Source organism: Colobus angolensis, unplaced genomic scaffold (assembly GCF_000951035.1).
Source record: "Colobus angolensis palliatus isolate OR3802 unplaced genomic scaffold, Cang.pa_1.0 Scaffold104, whole genome shotgun sequence".
NCBI classification, from domain to species: domain Eukaryota; kingdom Metazoa; phylum Chordata; class Mammalia; order Primates; family Cercopithecidae; genus Colobus; species Colobus angolensis.
Genome location: NW_012111364.1, coordinates 5123016 through 5147206, shown reverse-complemented (window position 1 = coordinate 5147206; position 24191 = coordinate 5123016). Strand labels below are relative to the sequence as shown.

The 24191-nt window shown below is 37.0% G+C and overlaps 1 protein-coding gene across 1 annotated transcript in view; it reads right to left on the bottom strand.

Annotated features, from left to right (window-relative positions):
• The window catches only part of THSD7A (thrombospondin, type I, domain containing 7A), a 507842-nt gene that overhangs the window by 35689 nt on the left and 447962 nt on the right, over positions 1-24191 (bottom strand). The window contains exons 14-20 of the mRNA XM_011942957.1: positions 21262-21440; positions 18979-18984; positions 17139-17272; positions 10155-10308; positions 5363-5507; positions 3927-4042; positions 33-150 (exon numbers count right to left, since the gene is read on the bottom strand). Coding sequence (XP_011798347.1) covers positions 33-150; positions 3927-4042; positions 5363-5507; positions 10155-10308; positions 17139-17272; positions 18979-18984; positions 21262-21440 — 852 coding nt within the window. The remainder of the gene's footprint in view (positions 1-32; positions 151-3926; positions 4043-5362; positions 5508-10154; positions 10309-17138; positions 17273-18978; positions 18985-21261; positions 21441-24191) is intronic.

Here is a 24191-nt window from a genome sequence, read left to right as displayed (position 1 = left end):
TTAGCCTAATATGAGTTATGGTGCAAACGAACCTGTGAGGCCACATGTTTGAGAGCATTCTGACCAAGGAGACCAATCAGAAAGCTGACAGTTCACAGGGCATTCCATCATGCAGGACGTGTTCATCTGCCAGTTCTTCTCCAGGCCAAGCTGGAAGAACAGAGGTAGATCAGGATGTTATATTGTCAATTGGGGGAGGGAGCCAGAGAACGAGGTGACAAGAGAGAAGAGAGGGAGGGAGAAAAAGCAAGCCACATAACAGAATAAAATGGTACCTAGAGGACAAACATCCAAACTATTAAAAGTATAAAGTGGTTTGACCTAGGCGAGTGGAAGTTAGGGGTACGGGATGAAAGAAGGGGCCCATGTAATCTATACTTATGTATTGTTTGAGTGTTTTCAATAAGCAATGAAAAAAAGGAGATTTAACCTCCAAATTGATTGAATTTCCCAAAATGAGGAACAAATAAATATAAGCAAAAATACTTTTCATTAGGTAAAAACTAATAATATCATCAATATTTTGATCTACAACTGTATCTTAGGGATATTATTTATTTTTACATATCTTAAACTAAAAAGCAAAAGGAAAAGGTTCTAAACATAAATTGATAGTCAAAACTAATGATATCATGTATTGAAATAATATATCAGCTATCTTTTAAAAAAAGAAATATGGGTCGCCAAAGTTTTTTGTGATTATGAATATTTTATGTGCATTTTTTAAAACAAAGATTTTCACTTCTAAAACTCAATGGTGGCATAATTCAGTTACTTTGGTGTCAAACCTTCTCATCAGATAATAATGTTGTGCCATTTTATTGGCATTTGGGTTCCATTACTTATTTAAATATTCTGCCTTAAAAATACAAGATGATGTTTCAAATTCTTCTACTGTATATTCCAACATTTAAAATGTCTATGGTACAAAGTAGCATTGAAATAGGAAAATGTCAGCTGGATGCCGTGGCTCACGCCTGTCATCCCAGCACTTCAGGAGACTAAGGTGGGCAGATCACCTTAGAGCATGCTGGCCAACATGGTGAAACCTCACCTCTACCAAAAAAAAATACAAAAATTTGCTGGGATTGGTGGTACATGACTGTAGTCCCAGCTACTTGGGAGGCTGAGGCAGCAGACTTGCTTGAACCTAGGATGTGGAGGCTGCAGTGAGCTGAGATAGTGCCACTGCACTCCAGGCTGGGCAACAGAGCAAGACTCTCTCCAAAAAAAAAAAAAAAAGACAAAGAAATAGGAAAATGTAAGAGCTTGTTAGGAGAATATAAATTTTTAAAACTAGTAATTCTTAGAATTTCCAAGATCTTTTTTATTTCTGCATGAAAGAGAAGTTAATGTTTTCTAATTTATACAGCAAATAATGGCAAAATTTGTTTTGAAACATTATGTTGTGTTTCAAGTATAGTTCTTAGCTCTAAGTTATCCACTGAGAGAAGATCAGATCATAGCTTTGTGTAATACATCTCTCTGCAGGCGCTCCCATTATATTCTACACCAGTAATACCTAACAGAGCTGAGTATTTGGTATGAAAACTTTTACCATATCACTCAACTGAAGCCTCATAAAGCTTCTTAAAAGTCATGGGAGGTTGGAGATAGGAATCTTGAAGTGATATGATAAAAATAATGTGTTACATTTGAGGTAAATAATAGTTTCATGGGGAAAGTTTGAATCACAGGATTCAATTATTACTGACTTACATATCCACCACTTACACATTTTAGTCCTGTACTAATTTTTTCCTTACATTGATCATATCTCTAATTCTCTCTCTCATTTACCTAAACATCTGTCTAAATAAATTAAAAAGAAAACTATTCAAAAATCTAATAGGAAAGAAGAAACCGATTACTAGGTATCCAATGAGAAAATGTCTGAAAAACACTAAAGATAAAAATACTACATAAGTGCTTATTAGGTTTAACTCTAATCTTCGTCTTTGTTGGATAATAATGCCATCTTTCTTTGTGGCTGTTAGGGAAGCAGCAAGTGTTACCTACTGCTGTGGCACTGAATGCAGGGTTGCACAGTCAAATTGTAAGTCCTTGAAGACAGTGTTTGCTAGAATGTTAAAACTAGGAGTCCCTAATTGCCATGCAACATTCAAATATTATAATATTTGCATGTAAGCTTAAACTTATCTAGACTCCCATATAATTAAAATTAGTTATTTCCCAGGTTTTTACTCATATTTGATGTAAGAAATCAAGAATCCAGTTTACAGCTTTGTCCTTTCATCATATGAAATCATTTAAAATTGGTCACGTATGCTTAGGTTTCAGCTTTTGCAAAGCTCTCGTTTATTTTATATTTCATACTGACCAAGGAGTGCATCATTTATGTTTGCAAACGAAAAGATGTATTAATCAACTAGAAGTAGATCACAGAAAGCTCTCCAGTCAGTATATGATTATTATCTTCATTAATACTGATGCTCTTTTTTTTTTCTTTGGAGATGGAGTTTTGCTCTTGTTGCCCAGGCTGGTGTGCAATGGTGCGATCTTGGCTCACGGCACCCTCTGCCTTCTGGGTTCAAGCGATTCTCCTGCCTTAGCCTACCGAGTAGCTGGGATTACAGGCATGTGCCACCACACCCAGCTAATTTTGTATTTTCAGTAGAGACGGGGTTTGTCCATGTTGGTCGGGCTGGTCTTGAACTCCTGACCTCAGGTGATCCGCCCGACTCAGCCTCCCAAAGTTCTAGGATTAGAGGCATGAGCCACCCCACCCAGCTCAATACTGACATTATTCTTATAATGGTTATATTGCTTCAATGTTATTGGTTACAAAACTAAAATGATTCAAGTGTGAAATTTCCAATTATTCAAATTTAAATAATTAATACAGTAAGTTATGTTAGAAGGTTATAGCAGGAGGCATTTATTAACGAAACAAATTTGTGTTTTCAACACATGCGGGTGCTCTGCTTTCATGAACAGAGACATAAGAAGGTTAAGTCAGGTCCGTATGATAAATATATCAAAAGAATTAAAGTATTTCTGTTTAGAGTTCTCCCCTAGGTATTGGAACAATTTACTGTGGGCTATAATAACCACAGGATGTGTAGACAGAAGACATGGTGACTGTGTATGTTAAACTCTAATGAGGTTACGACCCCCTTCTAGTCTATTCCAGATCTATTGAGGCTCCTGCTTATCTTGGTTAGTATTTGACCCAGCGGACCTCAGATGCATGGAGTGTCAACATTTGTCATGTTTTGGGTATGGAAATTAGATAAAATTATTACAACATAAAGTGTAGCTTCATAAAAATGAAGAAAGGCCAACGACTATGTTTCCTCACATTTCAGAAGCTCACATCTAGGTATGATGACATTACTTTCATCAATTAGATAATTATCAGTTACAATTCTCTGTGCCTAGAAGATAGTAATGACTGGCTTCATTCCTTTGTTTGAATTTGAGGCTGTCTCTTAATCAGACCTGAGTACTTAGATGGTCACAGCTGGGTATTAGATCCCAGATATTAATCAAAACCTGCTATGAAACCACATGTGATCAGTGTTTAGCAACAAAGAGAATAAATGATGGACCTTGGCAGATGTCCCAGGCACTACACAAAATTCACATCAAATTACAAAAGATAAGCAGTCTGATTAAAATTTACTGCTTTTATTTACCTTATTTATTGTTCCCCAAGCATTTCTTTCAGAATAGGCTAATTAGCATACCTTTGGGCTCCAAGGAGAAGAAAATACAGGAAATTATATGTAGGAATCAGTAGTGTTGGACATTGTATCTTTTCAAGAACACACTTAGCCTGTGATAGTGCAGAAAAGCATCTGCTGGCAATGAGCTGCATGGAGCACGGGTCACTTGGCTCAGCATGAAACTGAAATTATTAGGGAAGAATTTACTCGCGAAGATATAACACAGCATCCACCTACCTCTTCACAATATTTCAGGTCAACTGACTTGCCATCACTTCGAACACAATCCAACATCCTTGTTTTTATTCCATTTCCACAAACTGCCTTCTCACTCAGCTGACATGTACTCCAGTCTGAAAAAAAAGGGAAGCCCATCAGAACAGAACGCTAAGTATGAAACAGATTTCAAATGAAACTCTGATGACCTGAATCCCATATTTAATTCACAACTGCTTCCTAAGCCCTATAATCAATCATCCCCCATGCAGAGCATATGGATCCCAGCTTTGAACATATCAGGAGTCAAATGGAATTGCTGGGGTTGCACATAGCTACAGGGATTATTCTTAAAGGCAGATGTCTACTTGAAAATCTTGATAGCTAGCTGTTTGGTGACACTGTAAAAATGGCTTTGGCCTACAGATCAATGTCACTTAAAAACTTTTTTTCCAATAAAAATATAATTTAAAATCTTAGCATTACCTTTAGCAAAATAATCGTAATTGTGACAGATGGTACTTTGTGTAGTTATGTTCAAATAAAATGTATTTTACTTCTTATCCATATTTAGAATGCATGAAAATGCATACATTTATTAAAGTGATAAAATCACTTCAGCCATATTTATTTAATTCTCTTATTTTATGTCTTTTGCAAAATACCTCTTTCATCTCTTTTCCCTGGGTAACATAGCATGTCCCAGATAACTTTCTTTTGTATCATCAAAGGAAACTAAAGAGAAAAACCACAAGAAACAGAAAGCCAATCTGACCTGTTATGTGTCACTGTACAGTTTCTTGAGTTTGTTTCAGAGTGAAAATTACTTGGAAAAAATTCCAAAGGAAGCTTTGGTGTTGTCCCAATTCATATAAACAAATAAAATATTTTCTTTCCTAGCGTATGCACCTTGATGGTATTAAATGAGTTTTAGGGGAAAATGCAACTTATAATAAACCTATTTTTCTGAAAATACTCATCTATTTTTACCTGCACCTATTATAGCATTGATTTATAATCTTTGGCAAGTTTGAGACTGCTGACTAATCATGTTTGTAAACTGCCCACACCTCACGAATTGTTGCCCCAGTATGCTTTAGCAATTAAGCATCTTCTAAAAAAGAAAGACATTTTTGAATAAATATGATACTTGTGCCAAAAATATTTTAGATTCACCTTCCCAAAGTGAGAGGTTGTCTTATGCAGGAACACTTAGCATATTCACAACCTACTTTAAGGGCTAATGTCTGCGCGACATTTTTATTTCCTCTATCTTGGTGTTTACTAAAAAAAACGCAGATAAGTATTTCTGTCATTTAATATGTAATTATTTCTGGGAAAGTAAGCAGCTTGTCCGAAAGGCACAGATAGAGATGAACTATACTGACAGGAACACTTCAGAGCTGACAGACACAAGATTTGGACTTAACTCTGTGATCAGATGACGATCCATGTACCTGTTACATTATAATCATAGTGGTAGCAGTTTTTGTTCAGGTTACAGGGTTCTTTCTCAACAGCATTAGGGCAAGATCTTCCTTCATCAGCTGGTTGTCTGATGGGATCAGCTGACCTTTGCCGGAAACTGCTTTGATTGCAAGGCTTAAAAAGAACAGTACAAATTCTCAGAAAAGTGAATACTCAGTTACACAACTAGTATATTAGAGACAGCACTGGAGCAGGAGTTAGAACATTTGGACCACTGGCTAACTCAGAAAAGTCAGTCAACCTCATTATGCCTCAGTTTTTCAATGTATAAAATGAAGCTGTTGAATGAGATTTTGATGTACCATCTAGCTATAAGATGCCATGTGTCCAATGCTAATACACACATCACCTCACACCTATACACACACACACACATATGGTGGTCACGTTAATTATTATAGAAAGCTATTATATATATATATATACACATATAAAGTTATATGTGTATTATTATATATATAATTATATGTTTGTGGATTATGTATAGTCTTTTGGGCCTTAAAAGAAATTTTAAGAATAACTTGAAATGACTTGGTGTTAGTGACTTTCCTTTTCCTGATGTACATGTATATATGCATATAAACAATTCTAATTCTGAATTCTAATTTTAATCCTTAATTTAGAATTGAGAAAAAAAATAAAGTTCTAAGACCTGCAACTGACCAAATGGACCCCCTCTTGGCCATAGGGACCACAGAGAAACCTTGAAAACGGAGTTCTCGGCCTTTAGGCTTTCTTCCCTAAGGGTTATACAGAAACAAGCCCTTTGGAAACACTCACTCTATACCTGATCAACCAATTGTCTTGAAACTGCCTTTGCAAAAATTATAACAGTAAGAAAATTATGGCAGTAAAAGAGATCTGATCTAACCCAACCTCATCTCGCTTTTCTCTTAGTTATTCCTGGGTTTTTGGGCTGAGCTAACTTCAAGAAACCTTTAGTTTATAGTTGAAATAACAGGCTTTTCCCCAAACGCAAGTGCCTTTGTAAAGCTAATGAAAGGCCATCAGGCTGGGAGAGGAGAGGAAGCTGAATTCTGCTAAGGTGTAGACACAGATGATTGCTAGCTACTCCTGCAGATGTCACCACTACAGTAGATTGGCTTTTTGAGATATCTTTTCAGTTTTTTTGCATGTCTAACACCCAGGGCTCTACCTGAACCGCCAGCCTAGTTCCTGTGGCCCCACCCAGAAGAATTCAGCCCACAGGAGGACGGCTTTGACTCCCTGTGATTTCATCTCTGCCCCAATCAATCAGCAGCAAGCACCCATAGTAGGCAGCCCCACCCCTTCACCCCAAACTGCCTTTGAAAAACCCCTACCTAGGAGCCTTAGATGAGATTGATTTGAGTACTAACTCCATCTTCCATGTGGCATGGCTGGCCTTATGTCTGTTAAACTCTTTCTTTACTGCAATACCCTGGTCTTTATTCGTGCAGCAGGCAGGAAGAACCCCTTGGGTGGTTAGAGCCTGACACTGCCTCTCCCTTTCATGGTTGCAACAAAACAGCCAACCAGCATTTCTTCCTAAAAAGAAACCATTGATCAAGGAGTGGTTCTGGGCAGTCCATGGAGGATGTACAGTAAGGGTTTCTGTGACCTCTGTTTCACCTTTTGACATTAGAGCACTGAAAACCCTACCCTTGGATCATGCTAATACCACTATTTTTGGTACACGGGACACATGAGGGGGCATAAAGCTCAAGTGCACATGCATACTTTTCTCTTTTTATAAATATTCATGACTCCTCATATAGCTTATTAAATATGTATATTTGGCCACCCTGCTCAACACAAATTACTGCTCCCTTTGCCATTCCCTAGAAGTGTCTATTTCCGGCTTCTGGCTGGCAGCTATGATTCCCAGCCTGTCAGGATGGCCACCCTGCAGGCTGCAACCCCTTATGAGATACAAAGCTCCCCTTTCCAAATTTATGAACCTTGTCATTCTTCAGTTGACAACATCTAAAAAGATTGGCTTGCCATTCATCTACTGGTACAGTCTTCTGAAAACAGTTGGTTTCTAAGAATGGTAAGAAACCAGGAACAAGCCTCCATGGACTTTTTAAGGCCTAAAATAATTGCTTCCTCCTCCCCTGCTTCCATTGCACTTTGGTCACACCACTGGAATAACACTATCTGTCTTGACATAATGTGTATTATATAAAGGTCTTGTTCCTTTCTACAGTGCACTAGGAGAAGACTTATGTTTTAGATAGCAGTGTATTTTCCCTGCCTAACACAGTTACTGATAGACAGTAAAAGCTTAATCGGTATCTGTTTAATGAAGGCCTGAGGGAAGAAACAAGGTGAGTTAAAGGTAAAACATTTCAAATGAAATTTAGCTTGAATGTAAGCTGTCTGCTTACATTCAAGTTCATCCTAAAGGTTTCTTCGCACATAGTGAACTGTACCCTATTTGGATGTGGAAACAGACGGTTACCTACTTTTGTGCAATCACTGAGTTTCAAATGTGGCCGATTGTTCAAATCATGTTCAAATATGACAAATGCAAAGGAAGGCTTTTAAAAAGTCTCAGGATCTCATACACCCTATGCAAAAGGGAAGGGTAAGCCTGGAGGCCGTCTTGCAACATTCTCTTCCACTTGAATAGCTATTGCTAGCATTGTGCCAGATTCCCATGGAAAGGTAAACGGCCTCAGGCATCATGAATGACTGCTCCCATAGATGATTCACAGGTAAATTCTTTCCTGGCCTCCCACAAACAAGGACATACCAATTGTAACTTTAGGTCTACAGTCTAAGTCTAACTCCTAAAACTCAAGTCTGATTCCACACTGATACTATCAATCACAAGTGTATTTTCCCAAGGTTCAGAACAGATCAGTCATTCTTCCATCTACCCAGCATGTCTGCATAATTGATTCTTCCTCTATTACCTTTTTCTCTTCAAACATTCACCTTACCTTATGTAAAATGTAGATTATGGGGCACTAACTAGTCTCATAGGAATATAACTATTTGCCTTAATGCCTACCTGCCTCTCTTCCTACATGCCCCCCCATTTAAGCGAATGTATAAACATAAAACCTCTTGAACACCTCTTCTGAAAACCTCCTTGCTTTTTCCCAGGTGTGTCCTAAAGCTGGCTTATTAAACTTCGATTGACTGGGACTTTTGCCTTAGTTACTCATTCTGTTTATCACAAATGTCAAAGTGTAACCAATCTAGCTGTTGCTGAACCTCGCTTCTGTACATCATTTTCTGTATGTCACTTATCTGCTTCTGCCCAATAATCTTTTCCAACCATGTGGCAGTGCTGGAGCCTCTCTGAACCTGTTCTGGTTTGGGAGGCTGCCCAATTCTTGAATGGTTCTTTGCTCAATTAAACTGTTAAATTTAATTTTTCTAACATTTTTCTTTAAAGAAATAAAAAGCCCAGGAATCACAGTTTATTCACCTCACTGAATTTTATTCTTATCCAAACATTCCTATTGGAAAACTCTCAGGAACACAAAATGTGCTTCACAAACTCTCTTTTACAAATAATAGAACCTCAATAATTCTTCTAAGATGGCTATCCTTGATCATTTAACATAGAAACCTACTGGACAAAGTCCCAGTTTAGTGGTTCCTTTTATTAAAATCCCTATTAATAAGTTTAAGAAGGGGCCTGGGTTCAATATTTCCTATTTTATAAAAATGGAAAATTTTTGTAATAAAATATCTGACAAAAAAAACTCACTATTATAAACATAGACAGTGTAGCATGTAGCCCAATTATGTGATGTAACTTCAAATCTGATGCTATGAAATTAGGACAGAAAATCAATTGTATATCCTTGTGAAACAGTTGATTATTACAGTTTAACTTGCATTCCAGTCAACTGCCATCTTTGTTTTATTCCTGCTATATCAGTTGTCTGCTAATCAGTATCTTTAACACTGAAATGGAATATCAATTTCTCCTTGGAAAATGTGTACCATAAAGTCTTCTTTGAAATGGTTTTATATCATATTTCAACAAAATAATTCTATGTTATTTTTCCCATGCTTTTGATGCTGTTTTTGAAATGTACAGTTTTACAAAGGTGCCCATGGGTAAGCCAAATATCCTACATAAGCAGCCAGTTCTGTTTCAAACGACTCTCTTTCCAGAGTCTCGTGGATGAGCCCCTACTGGCTGTTGAAACGCAGGAGCTTTGTGTGATTTGAAACTCTCAGCTGGCTTCCAGGCCCAAAGACACACAGAGTCAGTGTGTAAAGAGCGATTCATTGGTGCACAGCTTTCTTCTTCTACTTAGTTTCTTACCCAGTATCTTTTGCTTTGTAGTGTTAATACCCCTGCTGCTGTATTCCCACTGTGTGAGAGATTATTCCTACCATTTAAATAAAAGGTATTGGGCAAAAAGCAATGGATGACAATAACTTGACACCATTAAAGTACCTTTACTTCATTCATTTTCCCTTTTACCTGGAGGGAATCATTATCACCACTGCAGTTTTTAACATGCTGTGTATTTATAAGGCGAACTGAAGGCCTTTTGTGCTGGGTTAGGATGATGGGTTGAGTAAAGCTTGCAAGAGGTGGAGCTGTTCTAGTGTGAGAGGAAACGTTACAAACTTTAAATAGCACAGTCACAAAATGATGTGGCCGAGAAAACACACCTTGCTTTGGTAAATATGGCAAACAAACAAATTTTACATTGAAGTTATTATGTTTTTAAAATAATGTCTTTAAAGCTTCAGTGGCAAAGAATTAAATCAACTCTACATTAATAAAAAGGTTAATCATCTTACCAAAACACATCGGGTCCATGGACCCCATTCAGATATCACACAGTCCTCAGGGCATGGTAATTTGCACACTCTAGAGCCCAGGGGCATCTCTTCCGGGTCACAGAGGTAATCCTCTACATGTTCAGAAGGGCCATCTGCTGTATTCTGCATGCATCTAGAAAAGAACATAAACATATTCTAGAAAATATACATACTTTCTAGAAGTGAAGAAAACAGGACAATTAGAATGACCAACCCACAGGACAGATGGTTCTCCTTAAGACATTGTTATGTGGGTGGGAAGTAGGAAGCTTTGTTATCTAATGAAATTCTCCAGAAACGAAGACTTAAAAGGATCTTTGCCTCTCCTAAATATCTGTAGTGCTTCTGCATGATTCAAAAATGTGTTTTGCATTCATGAGTCTTTGAATATAAGAGCCATTGTGTGTATGTAAACGCTGCATGTTATGAAAGCGTCCTCTGAAAGAAGAGGGTCATTTATATACATATGAGGCAGAAACTAATGAGGAATTGTCCAAAGAACTTCATAGAGGGCTTACAATTTGGCATATAATGCATTTATTTGTCTCAAGAAAATGATGGATTTCATAGAGAAGGTAGAGTTAGTTGATTTATATGTGATGAAAGACCAGGCACACTGAAATCTCTAAGTGGAAGATTTCATTGAGTGTTTGTGAAAACAACTAGAGGCATTTATCAATTCATTTTGTCATTTTAAAGGTAATTTTAGCCTCCCTTCTGCTCTGAATCTTAAAAGAAAGTGAGAAGTGAAAAGACAATTATAATAGGTATAGCATAGGTTCTCTAAATATGGTTATTTGGATTTTCCTACTACTTGACTTAAAAAAATTGTTAGTTTGTGTTCCATTTTATTCTCCTGTAAGCAGTCATGAAGGGCTCCTTATTCATCTTTTGGGACTCTAATTAACATGGCTAGTATCAGACTTCACTTTTACCATAGTAAATAATCTCTCTGGGCACTTAAATATTATAGCAGGAGAGAAAACCTTTCTCTCTCATGTATAACTTGGAGAAGATCAGCCAACTTAATGGATTCAGGAAGAGAACTGCATTTCAGGAGTTGAAAAGGAAGGCTTGAGCTCTCAAGTCTCTCAAACCTAGTGTCATGTATGAAAATATCAGTTGAATTATATTGCCAGTGATACCTGGAATCCCAGCTTTTCTCAGGGATTTACAATCAGCAGGAACATTCACAAATCTACTCTACAGAGTCACCTTGCTATGCAGTGTTGCTGAACTTAAGAGGAATGTCCTTTCCCTGTGGGATACAGTCAAATACTGGAAAGCTGTGTTGTTGGTCATGTCTTACTGGGCCCGTAGCCTGAAAAAACATGCAAATATCTATGCATTTTTTTTTTGCATACTGGATACATAAAAAGCAATCACAAAAATATGCAAATTAGATATTGATATGATTTCATTGTTGAAAAAAATAAATTATGAATATTTTTGGGAGAATTTGAGTTTCCCAGGAAAAATTTCTACCTTCAATATCATTTTTAAAATGTTCTGTTGACAGCAGCTTAGAGACAACATGTTGCAGACAGGGCATTTCAGTGCTCAAAAGTTGGATTTGCTCCTAAGAATAGATTACATTTGGGTAGTTACTGTCACTATATGCAAGGATCAACTTGTAGAATTACCTATTGATCCAGAGTTAAGAACAGATATCCAACACTCTATTAGGCAGTTATGTACATAAATCTTTATTTTCAAAGATTTCTCTTGATATGATTTGGCTCTGTGTCCCCACCCAAATCTCATGTTGAATCGGAATTCTCAGTGTTGTGGGAGGGGCCTGGTGGGAGGTCACTGGATCATGGGGGTGGATGGTCACCTTGCTGTTCTCACGATAGTGAGTTCTCATGAGATATGATGGTTTAAAAGTATGCAGAACCTCCCCCTTTGCTTTTTCTCTCTTGCCACCAAGTGAAGATGTGCTTTCTTCCCCTTCACCCTTATGCCATGATTGTAAAGTCTCCTCATGCCTCCCCAGAAACAGAAGCCTATACAATCCACAGAACCATGAGCTGATTAAATCTCTTTTCTTTATAAATTACTCCATCTCAGGTAGTTCTTTATAGCAGTGTGAAAACAGACCAATACAGAAAATTGGTACAAAAGAAGTGTAGCATTGCTATAAAGATACCTGAAAAAGTGGAAGCAGCTATGGAACTGGGTAATGGACAGAGATCGGAACTGTTTGGAGGGATCAGAAGAAGACAGGAAGATGAGGGAAAGTTTGGAACTTCCGAAAGACTTGTTGAATGGTTGTGACCAAAATGCTGATAGAAATATGGATGGTGAAATCCAGGCTGAGGTGTTCTCAGATGGAGATGACAAGCTTATTGGGAAGTGGAATAAAGCTCACTTTTGCTATACTTTAGCAAAGAGATGGGTGGCATTGTACCCCTGCTCTAGAGATCTGTGGAACTTTGAACTTGAGAGAGATGACTTAGGGTATCTGGCAGAAGAAATTTCTAAGCAGCAAAACATTCAAGATGTGGCCTGGCTGCTTCTAAAAGCCTAACTTATTTGGATAAACAAGTAAATGACTCCAAACTGGAACTTACATTTAAAAAGGAAGAAGAGCACAAAGTTTAGAAAATTTGCAGCCCAGTCATGTGGTAGAAAAGAAAAACCCATTTTCTTGGAAGGAATTCAAGCCAGATGCAGGAATTTGTGTAAGTAAAGAGGAGCCACATGTTAGTAGCCAAGACAATGGAGAAAATGTCCCCAAGACGTTTCAGACACCTTCATGACAGCCACTCCCATCACAGGCCCAGAGGCCTAGGAGGGAAATTTGGTTTTGTGGGCCAGGCTCATGGTCCCACTGCTCTGTGCAGCCTCAGGACATGGCACCTTGCAACCCAGTCTCTCCAGCTCCAGCCATGGCTAAAAGGGGCCAAGGTACAGCTCAGGCTATTGTATTAGAGGATGCAAGTCCCAAAACCTTTGTGGCTTTCACATGGTGTTAGGCCTGTGGGTGCACAAAAGCTAAGAGTTCAGGCTCAGGAGCCTCCACCTGGATTTCAGAGGATGTATGGAAATGCATGGATGTCCTGGCAGAAGTCTGCTGCAGGGGTAGAGCCTTCACTAATAGGGCAGTGTGAAGTGGAAATGTGGGGTTGGGTCCCCCCACCGACCGAGTCCCCACTGGGGCACTGTCTAGTGGAGCTGTGGAAGTAGGGCCACAGTCCTCCAGACCCCAGAATGACAGATGGAATGACAGTTTGCACTGTGCACCTGGAAAAGCTCTAGACACTCAATGCCAGCTCATGTAAACAGCCTTGCGGACTGTACCCTGCAGAGCCACAGGGGTCGAGCTGCCCAAGGCCTTGGAAACCCACCCCTGTGTCATTGTGGCCTAGATGTGAGACACAGAGTCAAAGGAGATTATTTTGAAGCTTTAAAATTTAATGACTTACCTGCTGGGTTCTGGACTTGCATGGGGCCTGAAACCTCTTTGTTTTGGCCAATATCTCCCATTTGGAATGGGGGAATTGTATCTTGGAAGTAACTAACTTGTTTTAGATTTTACAGGTTCATAGGCAGAGGGGACTTGCCTTGTCTCAAATGAGATTTTGGATTTGAACTTTTGAGTTAACGCTAGAATGAGTTAAGGCTTTGGGGAACTGTTGGGAAGGTATGGTTGTGGTTTGAAATATGAGAAGTACATGAGATTTGGGAAGGCCCAGGGTGGAATGATATGATTTGGCTCTATGCCCCCACCCAAATCTCATGTTGGGGGAGGGACCTGGTAGGAGGTGATTAGATCATAGGGCAGATTTTCCCCTTGCTGTTCTCATGATAGTGAATGAGTTCTCATGAGATCTGGTTGTTTGTAACGTGTGTAGTACTTCCCCCTTCACCCTTTCTCTCTCCTGCTGCCATGTGAAGATGTGCTTGCTTCTCCTTCACTGTTTTGTCGTGATTGTAAGTTTCCTGAAGGCTTCTTAGCCACGTCTCCTGTGCTGCCTGTGGAACTGTGAGTCAATTAAACCTCTTTTCTTTATAAATTAGTCTCAGGAAGTTCTGTATAGCACTGTGAGAACAGACAAATACATCTCTCTTCCTTTTATTTTTTGTTATACAAGTAATGTACTCATTTTAAGAAAATAAGAAAATTTCCACAATTTCATCAGAGATAACCACTCATAACAGACTATATTAATAGATTACTTTAAATATATATTTTCATTTTACAAAATAGAAGCAAATTTTACCTATTTGTACCATTTAAAAAATCTACATTATGATCATCTTCTTGTCATTAACTATTTTTCTAAGATATATTTTAATGTCTACATTTGAATTCTATTGCTTAAATGTGCCACAACTGCTGAAATGTTCCTGTTGTAGTATTCAGGCTACTTATAGGCTTTATTTTTGTTATTTTGCATTACAAATTTTTATAGTCACCCTAGAATACAGAATAACTATTTGGATCAAGTTTTAAGCCCAAAGGAAGGGACTTTAAATTCCTTTGCTTTCTTCAAATTCTTGGCCTTTCTTTCAAGGAGCAAGAATTATACTGTGAGAAAACTGAACTATATTAGAGATACATGGTGCAGAACCAAGTTGTAGGTGAAGGGTGGAGTCAGAAGCCCATCATAGGTGTGGTAATAAGAGAGTGTATTTTCTGCATAGATTTAAAAAGCAACAATAACTACATCTGTCTGTTTTTTATTATCACTATGTGCTGGCAGTTCTAGAAAAATTCAGTGAAAAAATATCCTTCCCTACCAAGGCAAACCACTTCTACCACCACTCCTTGATAGGCTATAACATCCTTAAAGAGGAAGAGTGTAACTGAATAAATTTAAATCTCCTTTTTTATAGACCCATCTATCCTGAAAATGTCACCCAACACTTGCATTGAAGCAGGACATTTTGACCTTCATTAGCAGAGGATAATTTAAGGGAGGTGTACTACTCAATCAGTAACAAACAGAAACATCATTACATGATTAGAGATTGCAATCAATACTGACCTCTTTTCTCTATTGGCATTGAAGTTGTTTACTAAAAAAATAAATTGATCTGAAAAGTTACTTTGTTTAGAATGTGTTTGGAAATGTTAAGAGTATCTATTTACAAAGCAAAAAAAAAAAAAAAAAAAAAAAAATATGTACAAAGCAAGTAAAAGGGAAAACTGAAGCAAACATTCCAGTAATTCTTTTATGATACATTTTTTTTTGTTTGAGATGGAGTCTTGCTCTGTGGCCAGGCTGGAGGGCAGTGGCACCATCTCAGCTCACTGCAACCTCCACCTCCAGAGTTCGAGCAATTCTCCTGCCTCAGCCTCCTGAGTAGCTGGGACTACAGGTGTGCACCACCATGCGCAGCTAATTTTTGTATTTTTAGTACAAATAATTTTGTATTTTTAGGGGTTTCACCACGTTGGCCAGGATGATCTTGATTTCTTGATCATGTGATCTGCCTTCCTCAGCCTCCCAAAGTGCTGGGATTACAGGCATGAACCACTGCACCCAGCCTATAATTTTTTTTTACTAATGAAACAGCAAACCTGATCAAAGTTTTAATGTAATATTTTTTTATTTTTGAGGAAAAAAAATTTGAAAGAAGAATAGTGGAAAACAGAATCTCTTCTTTTTTCTGTGTCCCTATCTACTCATTACCTCTCTACATCTTCCCCATTCCCAGTCTACCTATATTAAGGTCCTCAGAGAAAAAATAAATTGAGAGTTCAGATGGGCTTTTGAAAAAAGAAATATAAAACTTTTTATTAGACATAGATTATATATAGGCTCATATTAAAGGTTTTATATGGTAAAACAAATATTAACTTGTTCTGCTTTCCTACTGAAGTAGATTAAAACATATCAATCTTAAATGCATGAAAGGTTGGGTTATGGGTAAGAATGAACTTCTTCATAACTTGGGTTGCTGTGTGCTGGATGTTCTTATATTTGTCTTTCCTGGGTGTTACTGAGAAGGGTTAAAAGAAACTAGTGTATTTAAAAAGAGTGGAGGGAGACGTGGATTTGAATTCCAATGCTGCCACTCTACTAGATGGGTGTTCTTGGTACATTATTTGGTACTTGGGAATCTAATCTACAAAATGGAGGTGATAAAACCTCATGCACTTGTTTCACAGAGTTCTAGAGCCCTTAAGGATCATGTGATAAATGCTGTATGGAAAATTTAATGAGTTATCAATCTAGTGTTAGGCAGTAGGGAATTCTTATGAATATGGTGGGTTCTCTGTTTTAAGAAATTTATAGTTTTATTACAGGGATAGACATGAAGAGGGGTCTTTTCAATACAGTGAGTATAATAGAACAACCGTGTCCAATAGAACTTTCTGCTATGACAAAAGAATACTCTATGTCTGTGCTGTCCAACAGATAGCTGCCAGCCACATGTGGCTATGGAGCACTGAGGCATGGCTAGTGTGACTGGGGAGATGAATTTTTAATTTAATTTAATCTTAATTTGTTTAAATTTAAATTGAGTTAGTGCGGCTAGTGGCTATCCTATTGACCAATGTAGCAACAGAAGAACAAGGGACAGGCAGGAACTAGCTGGGGGTTTCAGAGAAAGCTCTCTGGATAACAGGATAGTATTCAGTTAGCCAGTTTGATACAAAAGAGCAAGAGTTTAAAATAGATTATTTTAAAAATGACCTTGGACATATATTTGGCCTTTAAGCAAAAAAGTTACTGGGATTGAAAATCTACATTAGTTCAGATGGAATACGCGGTTCCTTCTCTTTAAGGATATTTGAAGTGAAGCTTCCTAAATCAGAAGGCCAGAATAGAATAAACTGCTGCTTGAAGCAGATTCTCCTAGTTTTCCATGAACACAGATTCCCTAAAAGCAAAACTGCAGACAATTTTATCCAGAAGACTGGGAAGGAGTGAACAGTTGTGTTGGCACATGTGCAATTGGGAGATGGTTTTGTGTCTTGCTTCTCTGTGTAATTAGGCTTTGTCTTACCTCACTTTTCGAGTTTGTACGCCCTCTCCACAGTTCTCCCGCATATTCACAAAAGTCACCTTGCAGATGCTCCAGGGCTCTGTGACCCATAGGTACTGGTTGCAGTCACTGTGGCATGGGACAACCTCATACACCTGAAACACACATGGCTCTCAGCAATCTCAGGGAATCTGGTAAGAGTGAGCAAGAAGACTTCCACACCATAACAACAATCATTTCACTGTTAAGCTACTTCCATTCCCCTCCTTTATGGCTTATTATTATAACATTGCAATAGAGAGAACTCAAGAGTTCTAGCAGTAAAGGATAGGGCTAACCATGTTGTATTCTGTTGCTCTGCTATTACGCTATGCTGCAGGTGTGAATCCGATCAACTGGATCACATTAGAAAGGTTACATATTTTCCTGTGCTGACCCTTAACACACTGTATTGTAACTTTCTGGACCATCTGTGTAATTTACAGCTTTGTGTGACTTTGATACTAGCCCAGGGTGCTCATATGTTAGGTACTCAATAGGGATTTGCAGAATGATTGAATGAACAATGAATTGATGAATTAAATATGTGTAAAACATAGCTGTTTTCCAAATAAATACAATTTGACCTATTTTCCAGATAAGTATAAATCATGATGAGAATTTACATTTTTGGTGTGTATCATATGGGAAACTAAATTAAAAAGATAAACAATATGAAATAAAGCCATCTTAAAACGAATCTTCAATCATTTAAGGATTGGAAGCAGAGTCTGATATTGGTCTACAACCCGAAGCAGTGAAGGCCACATGAAACAAAGCAATTTGTCTCTGCTCCAGGGTCCATAAAGCCTTTCAGTCCCACATTTGGGGTGGTGTGCTTGGTTTCAGGGTTTTTAGTACAATGAACCAATTATGTTCTTTTTTCAACGAGAAGAATGACTAAATAAAGGAAATAAATAACACTTAAGCCACTGCAACCAAGCTGACTCAGGCATTAAATACAATTCTTTGAAAATATTTTTCTAATCTATGATAGTACAACTCTATTCCTTATTTTACACACACACACACACACACACACACACACACACCCCTCTTGAAGAGACAGAGAGAGAGAGAGAAAGAAAAAGAGAAGAGAGAAACTATAGTTTTTTATGTAATGAATTCTAGAAAAGATAGACTTAAATAGCCCTTTGGAGCCATTCTTTTGTGCCAATTTTAGTGCACTAAAAACCTAAGTAAAATGAATAAAGTGGACCCGTCTCAAAGAAGAATAAAAAATGCACTGTTGGAGTCAAATTCTGCAATGATTGCCATAAGTGATTACATTCACATTTAGGTGCTGTATTAAAATAGAACTAAATAGCACAGGATAAAACATTACCCTACAACTCATGGTGAAAAGAAAAACCAAAGGAGAAATGCTGTTCTTCCTAATCCTTTGATGGCTTTTATTTTAATCGCCTGTATTGAAGTGAATACCGATCAGTTCAGAACAATCTCCAACCCACCCATTTTCAGTCCACTTGCACTTTTTCCTTCTCCCTCTGAAAAGCACAAGACCATTAATAACGGGTGTCACTGCCTATCAAGATTAGCGAAGTGAAACTTGTTCTCCCCAACTCTTGTTCACCTCAGTCCTTGATATTACAATGAGGGATATGAAATGCAGGAACACAGGTAACTACGATGTAAAAGAAAAAGAAAACGGCTATAGAAACAAATTCTTTAATGGAAAATGTGGTATTTTCTCCCTGTAAAACATAAAAGACAAGGCAAGAAGAGAAATGTATTCTCAGAAACCAGGAAATTTTAGAAAAGAAGCATTCTATTAAGAACCATGAGTTTTAAGAGTTCTTACCTGTGCCTGGAGTGGTGTTCAACAGGAATGATGAAAAAAGAAACAACACAGGTGAAAACGTCAGTATGCTATGAGGACAACTCGTGGTAAGTTTCAAGTATTATTACTTAAATGTAAAAACCTACTTTTTTTGTAAAATATTAGAACATTTTTCTTAGGTCATAGCAGATAATACACAACTACTTATTATTGTTGAAAAGCAAGACACACAAATGAGTATTGTAAATGGCAGAGCCAATGAAAAAATTAGATGGGCAGGATGGAGAAATCTTGGAAAACAGAGTTGACCTCAAAATACGTAGCATGGGAAATTGATATATGATGCAAATAACTTGTGATCCAACTTGTCAATGGACTATTGTCTATCAGTATATTTGTAGCTTGATCTATCCATTGATTTACCTTCATCAGTTCAGCTGTTTTGTAGAAAATGAGGATTTGAGTACTTCCTTCTTCAACTAGAAAAATAGAAACTTGGAGACTGTTTTCAAGCCAATGGGCTTCTGATTATTTTACTGAGGAATGTATCATTGTAGCAAACATCTATGTGATTTAAAATTTTGAACATTAACACAAATCTTTACATTTTTATTTTCCCTAAATATCTCACTAATACACAAATTCATAAAAGTTTCTATTTTTATGCAGAACATTTATGCTCAAATGTTCAAAAATGTATTATTTGTTTTAGCTCTGATTTTTTAGTTGTTAATGTCTCAATAAGCCTTCAGTCAACTGATACCAAGTCACAATACCCCTGTCAAACTGCATCAGAATATATTAGAGTTGGAAAGTGACAAATGGTTTAGGCTCAACACTAGTAATAGCAAAGACAATTTGGCCTGAAGTTTTGAACCTTTTGAAATTCACACTTAAGGAAAATCTGAGGCAAACACAGATTTTAATTGCATATCTGACAGGGTGTACACATACATGCTAAAGTGAAATAGGTATGAGTACGTGTAGAATTTCTCTTTATTAGGATTGTAAATCATACATAATTTATCAAAATTTAAATTTGCTGCTGAAAATTCAAGGTTTCAAAATGTGTAGAGAAATATTCTTTTGTATTATAAACATTTTAGTTCAGTTATTCTGTTTTACAGTTATATAATTATAGTTGCTGAACTGAATTTTCTTCTTTGGAAATTTCCTTAGCGTCTTAGAAACGCAAAATGCTCTGTGACAGGGAAGCTAAACTACCAGTAGATGGCAGCAAGGGAGTGTGTTATTTACCCTCTATTGCACCTAAAGATAAAATCAGCAACTTCACTTGGGGAACAATCAAGACTCTTTAGAGTACTTATTATAAAATTTAATTCTCCACGATCTTCATCTTAATTTACTTAATTCCAAAGTTCTTTCTGTTTTCTCTACAATGTACTTTTATTATGAACAAAGTTATGTCAATCTGGGAAGTAAAGTATGTATACAGGTAAGCAGTGTGTTTAGAGATTAAAATGAGTCTATATTTGTGTGAAACAGTTCTACATATTTAAGGACTTGATTCATTTGGTTGTGATTTAAATTCAAATACACAACTTAACACCCACACATAATATATGAAATTATTCTTTGTTAATTCACCTGTAGGCCAAACATGGTAATAATTGTCGGATTAGGGTACATTTCATTTAAATTAGTCACAATTCCTCCATTAGGCTTTTTTATTTCTAATAGAACAGAATAACAACTATTAACAGCAGGTAAGAAAGAATGTATCAAAAGTCAGAGTTCCAAATAAAACTGAAAATGGTCAATGAGTAAATTGGTAGCATACTTACGTGACTTTGAGGTCATCTTTGTAGTTGTTTTTCTCAATTTGTTTTATATCAAACACATTTAAACAAACAGTATATATTTTTCCTAATTTTAGACCCAAATCCATATTATTTCTTTGATTTTAATTTAAGTAGTTGGTAATTGAGATGTCTTTTCTGACAGTCTGGGGAAACTATGAGATAATCTCAGCCTAAATGTTAGATACAATCTTATGACAGATTGAATACCTTGACATTATTTCAAAGATAGGTGTCATTTTTCTCTCCATTGAATTATATACATATTCATATACTTGCAAGGTATGGAATCTCCAGAGAATACAGAGATAATATGTCTAATTTGAAATTTTAATAACATGTGTATTTATTCAGGCATTCTAATGGTAAAAATGGGTCAATTTTTTATTCAATAGCTATTATTTACTCTTCTCCATTTTGGAGAAAAAAATCAGATCATTGTGAATCTCAACAATATCTTAACACTGTACAGGACAGAAAATACCTGGTTGACATGGTCCAGTTTGGGGCAAGGCCTTCCTCCATTATATGGTTTTTCACGCAGCCATTTAGAACGAACCTTCACACCACTCCCACAGGACTTGCTGCAGCGCGACCAGTTGGACCACTCACTGAGCTTGCAGTCTGAGGGGCAGGGGATGATGCAGGCTTCTTCAATGTAACCTGAGTGAAGGAAAATGAGACAAGAGTCATCTCTTCCACCTGTCACTCTCCCACTACCACCCACTATTCTAGCTCATTTAGAAGGTCCAAGACTGACTTGACAGCAGCATGCAAATGCAGAGGTGTCTCCATTGTTAGGGACTTAAATTAAATTCTGCAGGAAAATGTCACATACATACAGTGACTCTGTTAAAATAACAGTTGAGCAGCTGCCATGTGGTCTGCTTAGGATTCATGCTCACCATATTTCAACATTTCTGACTGACAGCTCGTGTTTAATTGACAATAACCTGTCTGCTGCCGTATCATTCTCATGCTGACAGAATGATACATTAAAAAATTATAACAGTTTTCTGTAAAACCCTATCTGTTAATGTCACACAAGTTCAGGGTTCTGAGTCCATGCAACATTCTTTCTTAAGAAATCCCAGTCCCTTTCACTCAATACCCAAAAGGAACCATTTAACTTAGCATCTTGTTTTTCTCTTCCTTTGAAAATAAAGTTTGAAGAAAAATGAAGGATGTTAAGTAATGTCTCATATTTTACATGCTGTCACTTTCAAGGCAACTTCACATCTTATATCCATTTGATTCTCTTGAAAATCTTATGTATGAATTGTGCAAGTATTGATATTCTAACAGGCAGATAAGAAAACAAATGCAGAGTGATGACTGACTGAGTCCAAGGTTACACAGTAAGGGATGGGGAAAAGTTTTCTGAGGTCTAATCCAGTACTCATTCCATCAAATCACCCAACCAATTCAATTAATAGTGCACAGATTTGTTTTGGGAAATGGGAGTATTCTATCTTTGAATAGTTCTTAACTACAAACTTGCCATTTCACAATACAAATTAAACACTATTATTCTCAAGGCAAACATGTGAAAACAGCAAAATTCCTCTAGTCAAGAATGAAATACACGATTGTCCTCTATAATAGTCTGAATGTGGAGAGAGGGTGTTCTTGGTACAGGAAAACACTCTGCCTTACCATTTTATCTCAACAGCAGAGATTTGATTTGGACAATGATTACAATGTAAACAGTTGATACTAGGCAACTCTAGGTAGATTTTAAAAAATTTATGGAGATATAATTAATATTCCATAAAAATAATCTCATGTTTTGGTTTTCAGTATGTTTGGTGAGTTGTGCAACCATCACCACCATCTAATTTTAGAACATCCGTTTTACTTCAAAAATAAACCCTATGGTTACTGGCAGCCACTTCCTATTTTCCGCTTCCTCATCCCCTGCCAACCAGGAATCTGGTTTCTATCTCTATGAATTTGCCTAATCTAGACATTTTGTATAAATGAAATAAAACATTATGTGATCTTATTTCTTTTTTGTTTTAGAGATGATGTCTCACTCTGTCACCCAGGCTGGAGTGCAGTGGTGTCATCATAGCTCACAGCAGCCTTGACCTCCTGCAGTCAAGAGATCCTCCTACATCAGCCTCTTACAGCCTCCTACATCAGTAGCTGAGCTGGGACTAAGCGTGCTCACCATCATGCCAGGCGGATTTTCATATTTTTTTAATAGAGATGAGGTATTACTGTGTTGCTCAGGTTGGTCTAGAACTTCTGGCCTGAAGCGATCCTTGGCCTTCTGAAGTATCGGGATTATAGGTGTGAACCACCATGGCTGGCTGGCTTCTTTCACTTAGTACAATGTTTTCAAGGTTCATTTATGTTATAGCATGTAACAGTTCTTCAGTCCTTTCTATGACTGAATAATATTTCATTGTATGGACATTTCACATTGTTTATCCACTCATCAGTTAATGGATATTTGAGTTCTCACTTTTTGTCTATCATGAATAATGCTGCTAGAACATTTGTTTACAAGCTTCTGTGTGGGCATACCTTTTCAATTCCCTTGAATATATACATTACAGTGAAATTGCTCAGTCATGTGGTAACCCATTTAGCTTTTTAAGGAAGTGTCACTGTTTTCCAAAATGACTGCACCACTTTACATTCCGCAAGATATGTATGCATGTTCCAATTTCTATGAATTCTTGTCAAACTTGTTATTGTCTCTTTTTTAAAATTTTAGTGTTCCTTGAAGAACAAAAGTTTTAAATGTTAATGAAGAACAGTTTGTCTTTTTTCCTTGGTTGTTAGTACTTTGGTATTATATCTAGGAACCCACTACTGAAATCAAAGTCATCTAGGTTTATAGTTGTGTTTTCTCATGAGAATTTTATAGTTCTAGCTTTTATATTTAGGTGCATGTTTCATTTTGAGTTAATTTTTATGATAAAAGGTAGAGGTCCAACTTCATTCTTTTGCATGTGGTTATTGAGTTATCCTGTCTTCAGTTGTTGAAAAATACTGTTATTTCCTAATTGAACTGTTTTGGCACCCTTGTTGAAAATCAGTTGGCCACAATGTAACGATTTAGTTTTGAACCCTAAATTCCATTTATCTCTGTGTCTAGTTTCATGATAGCACCATAGTCTTGACTACTGTAACTTTGTAGCAAGTACTGAAATCCAGAAGTGTGAGTCTTCCTATTTTGTTTATCCTTTTAAAGATAGATTTGGCTATTTTGAGTCAAATTTCTATATGCATTTTAGAATTAGATTGTCAATATCTGCAAAAAATTGCAGCTAGGATTTTGATAGGAATTGTGTCAAATTTGTTGATCAGTTTGGGGGTACTGCCATGTTAATTCAGACACATGGAATTTATTTCCATTTATATAGATCTTTAATTTCTTTCTTTTTCTTTTTTTTTTTTTTT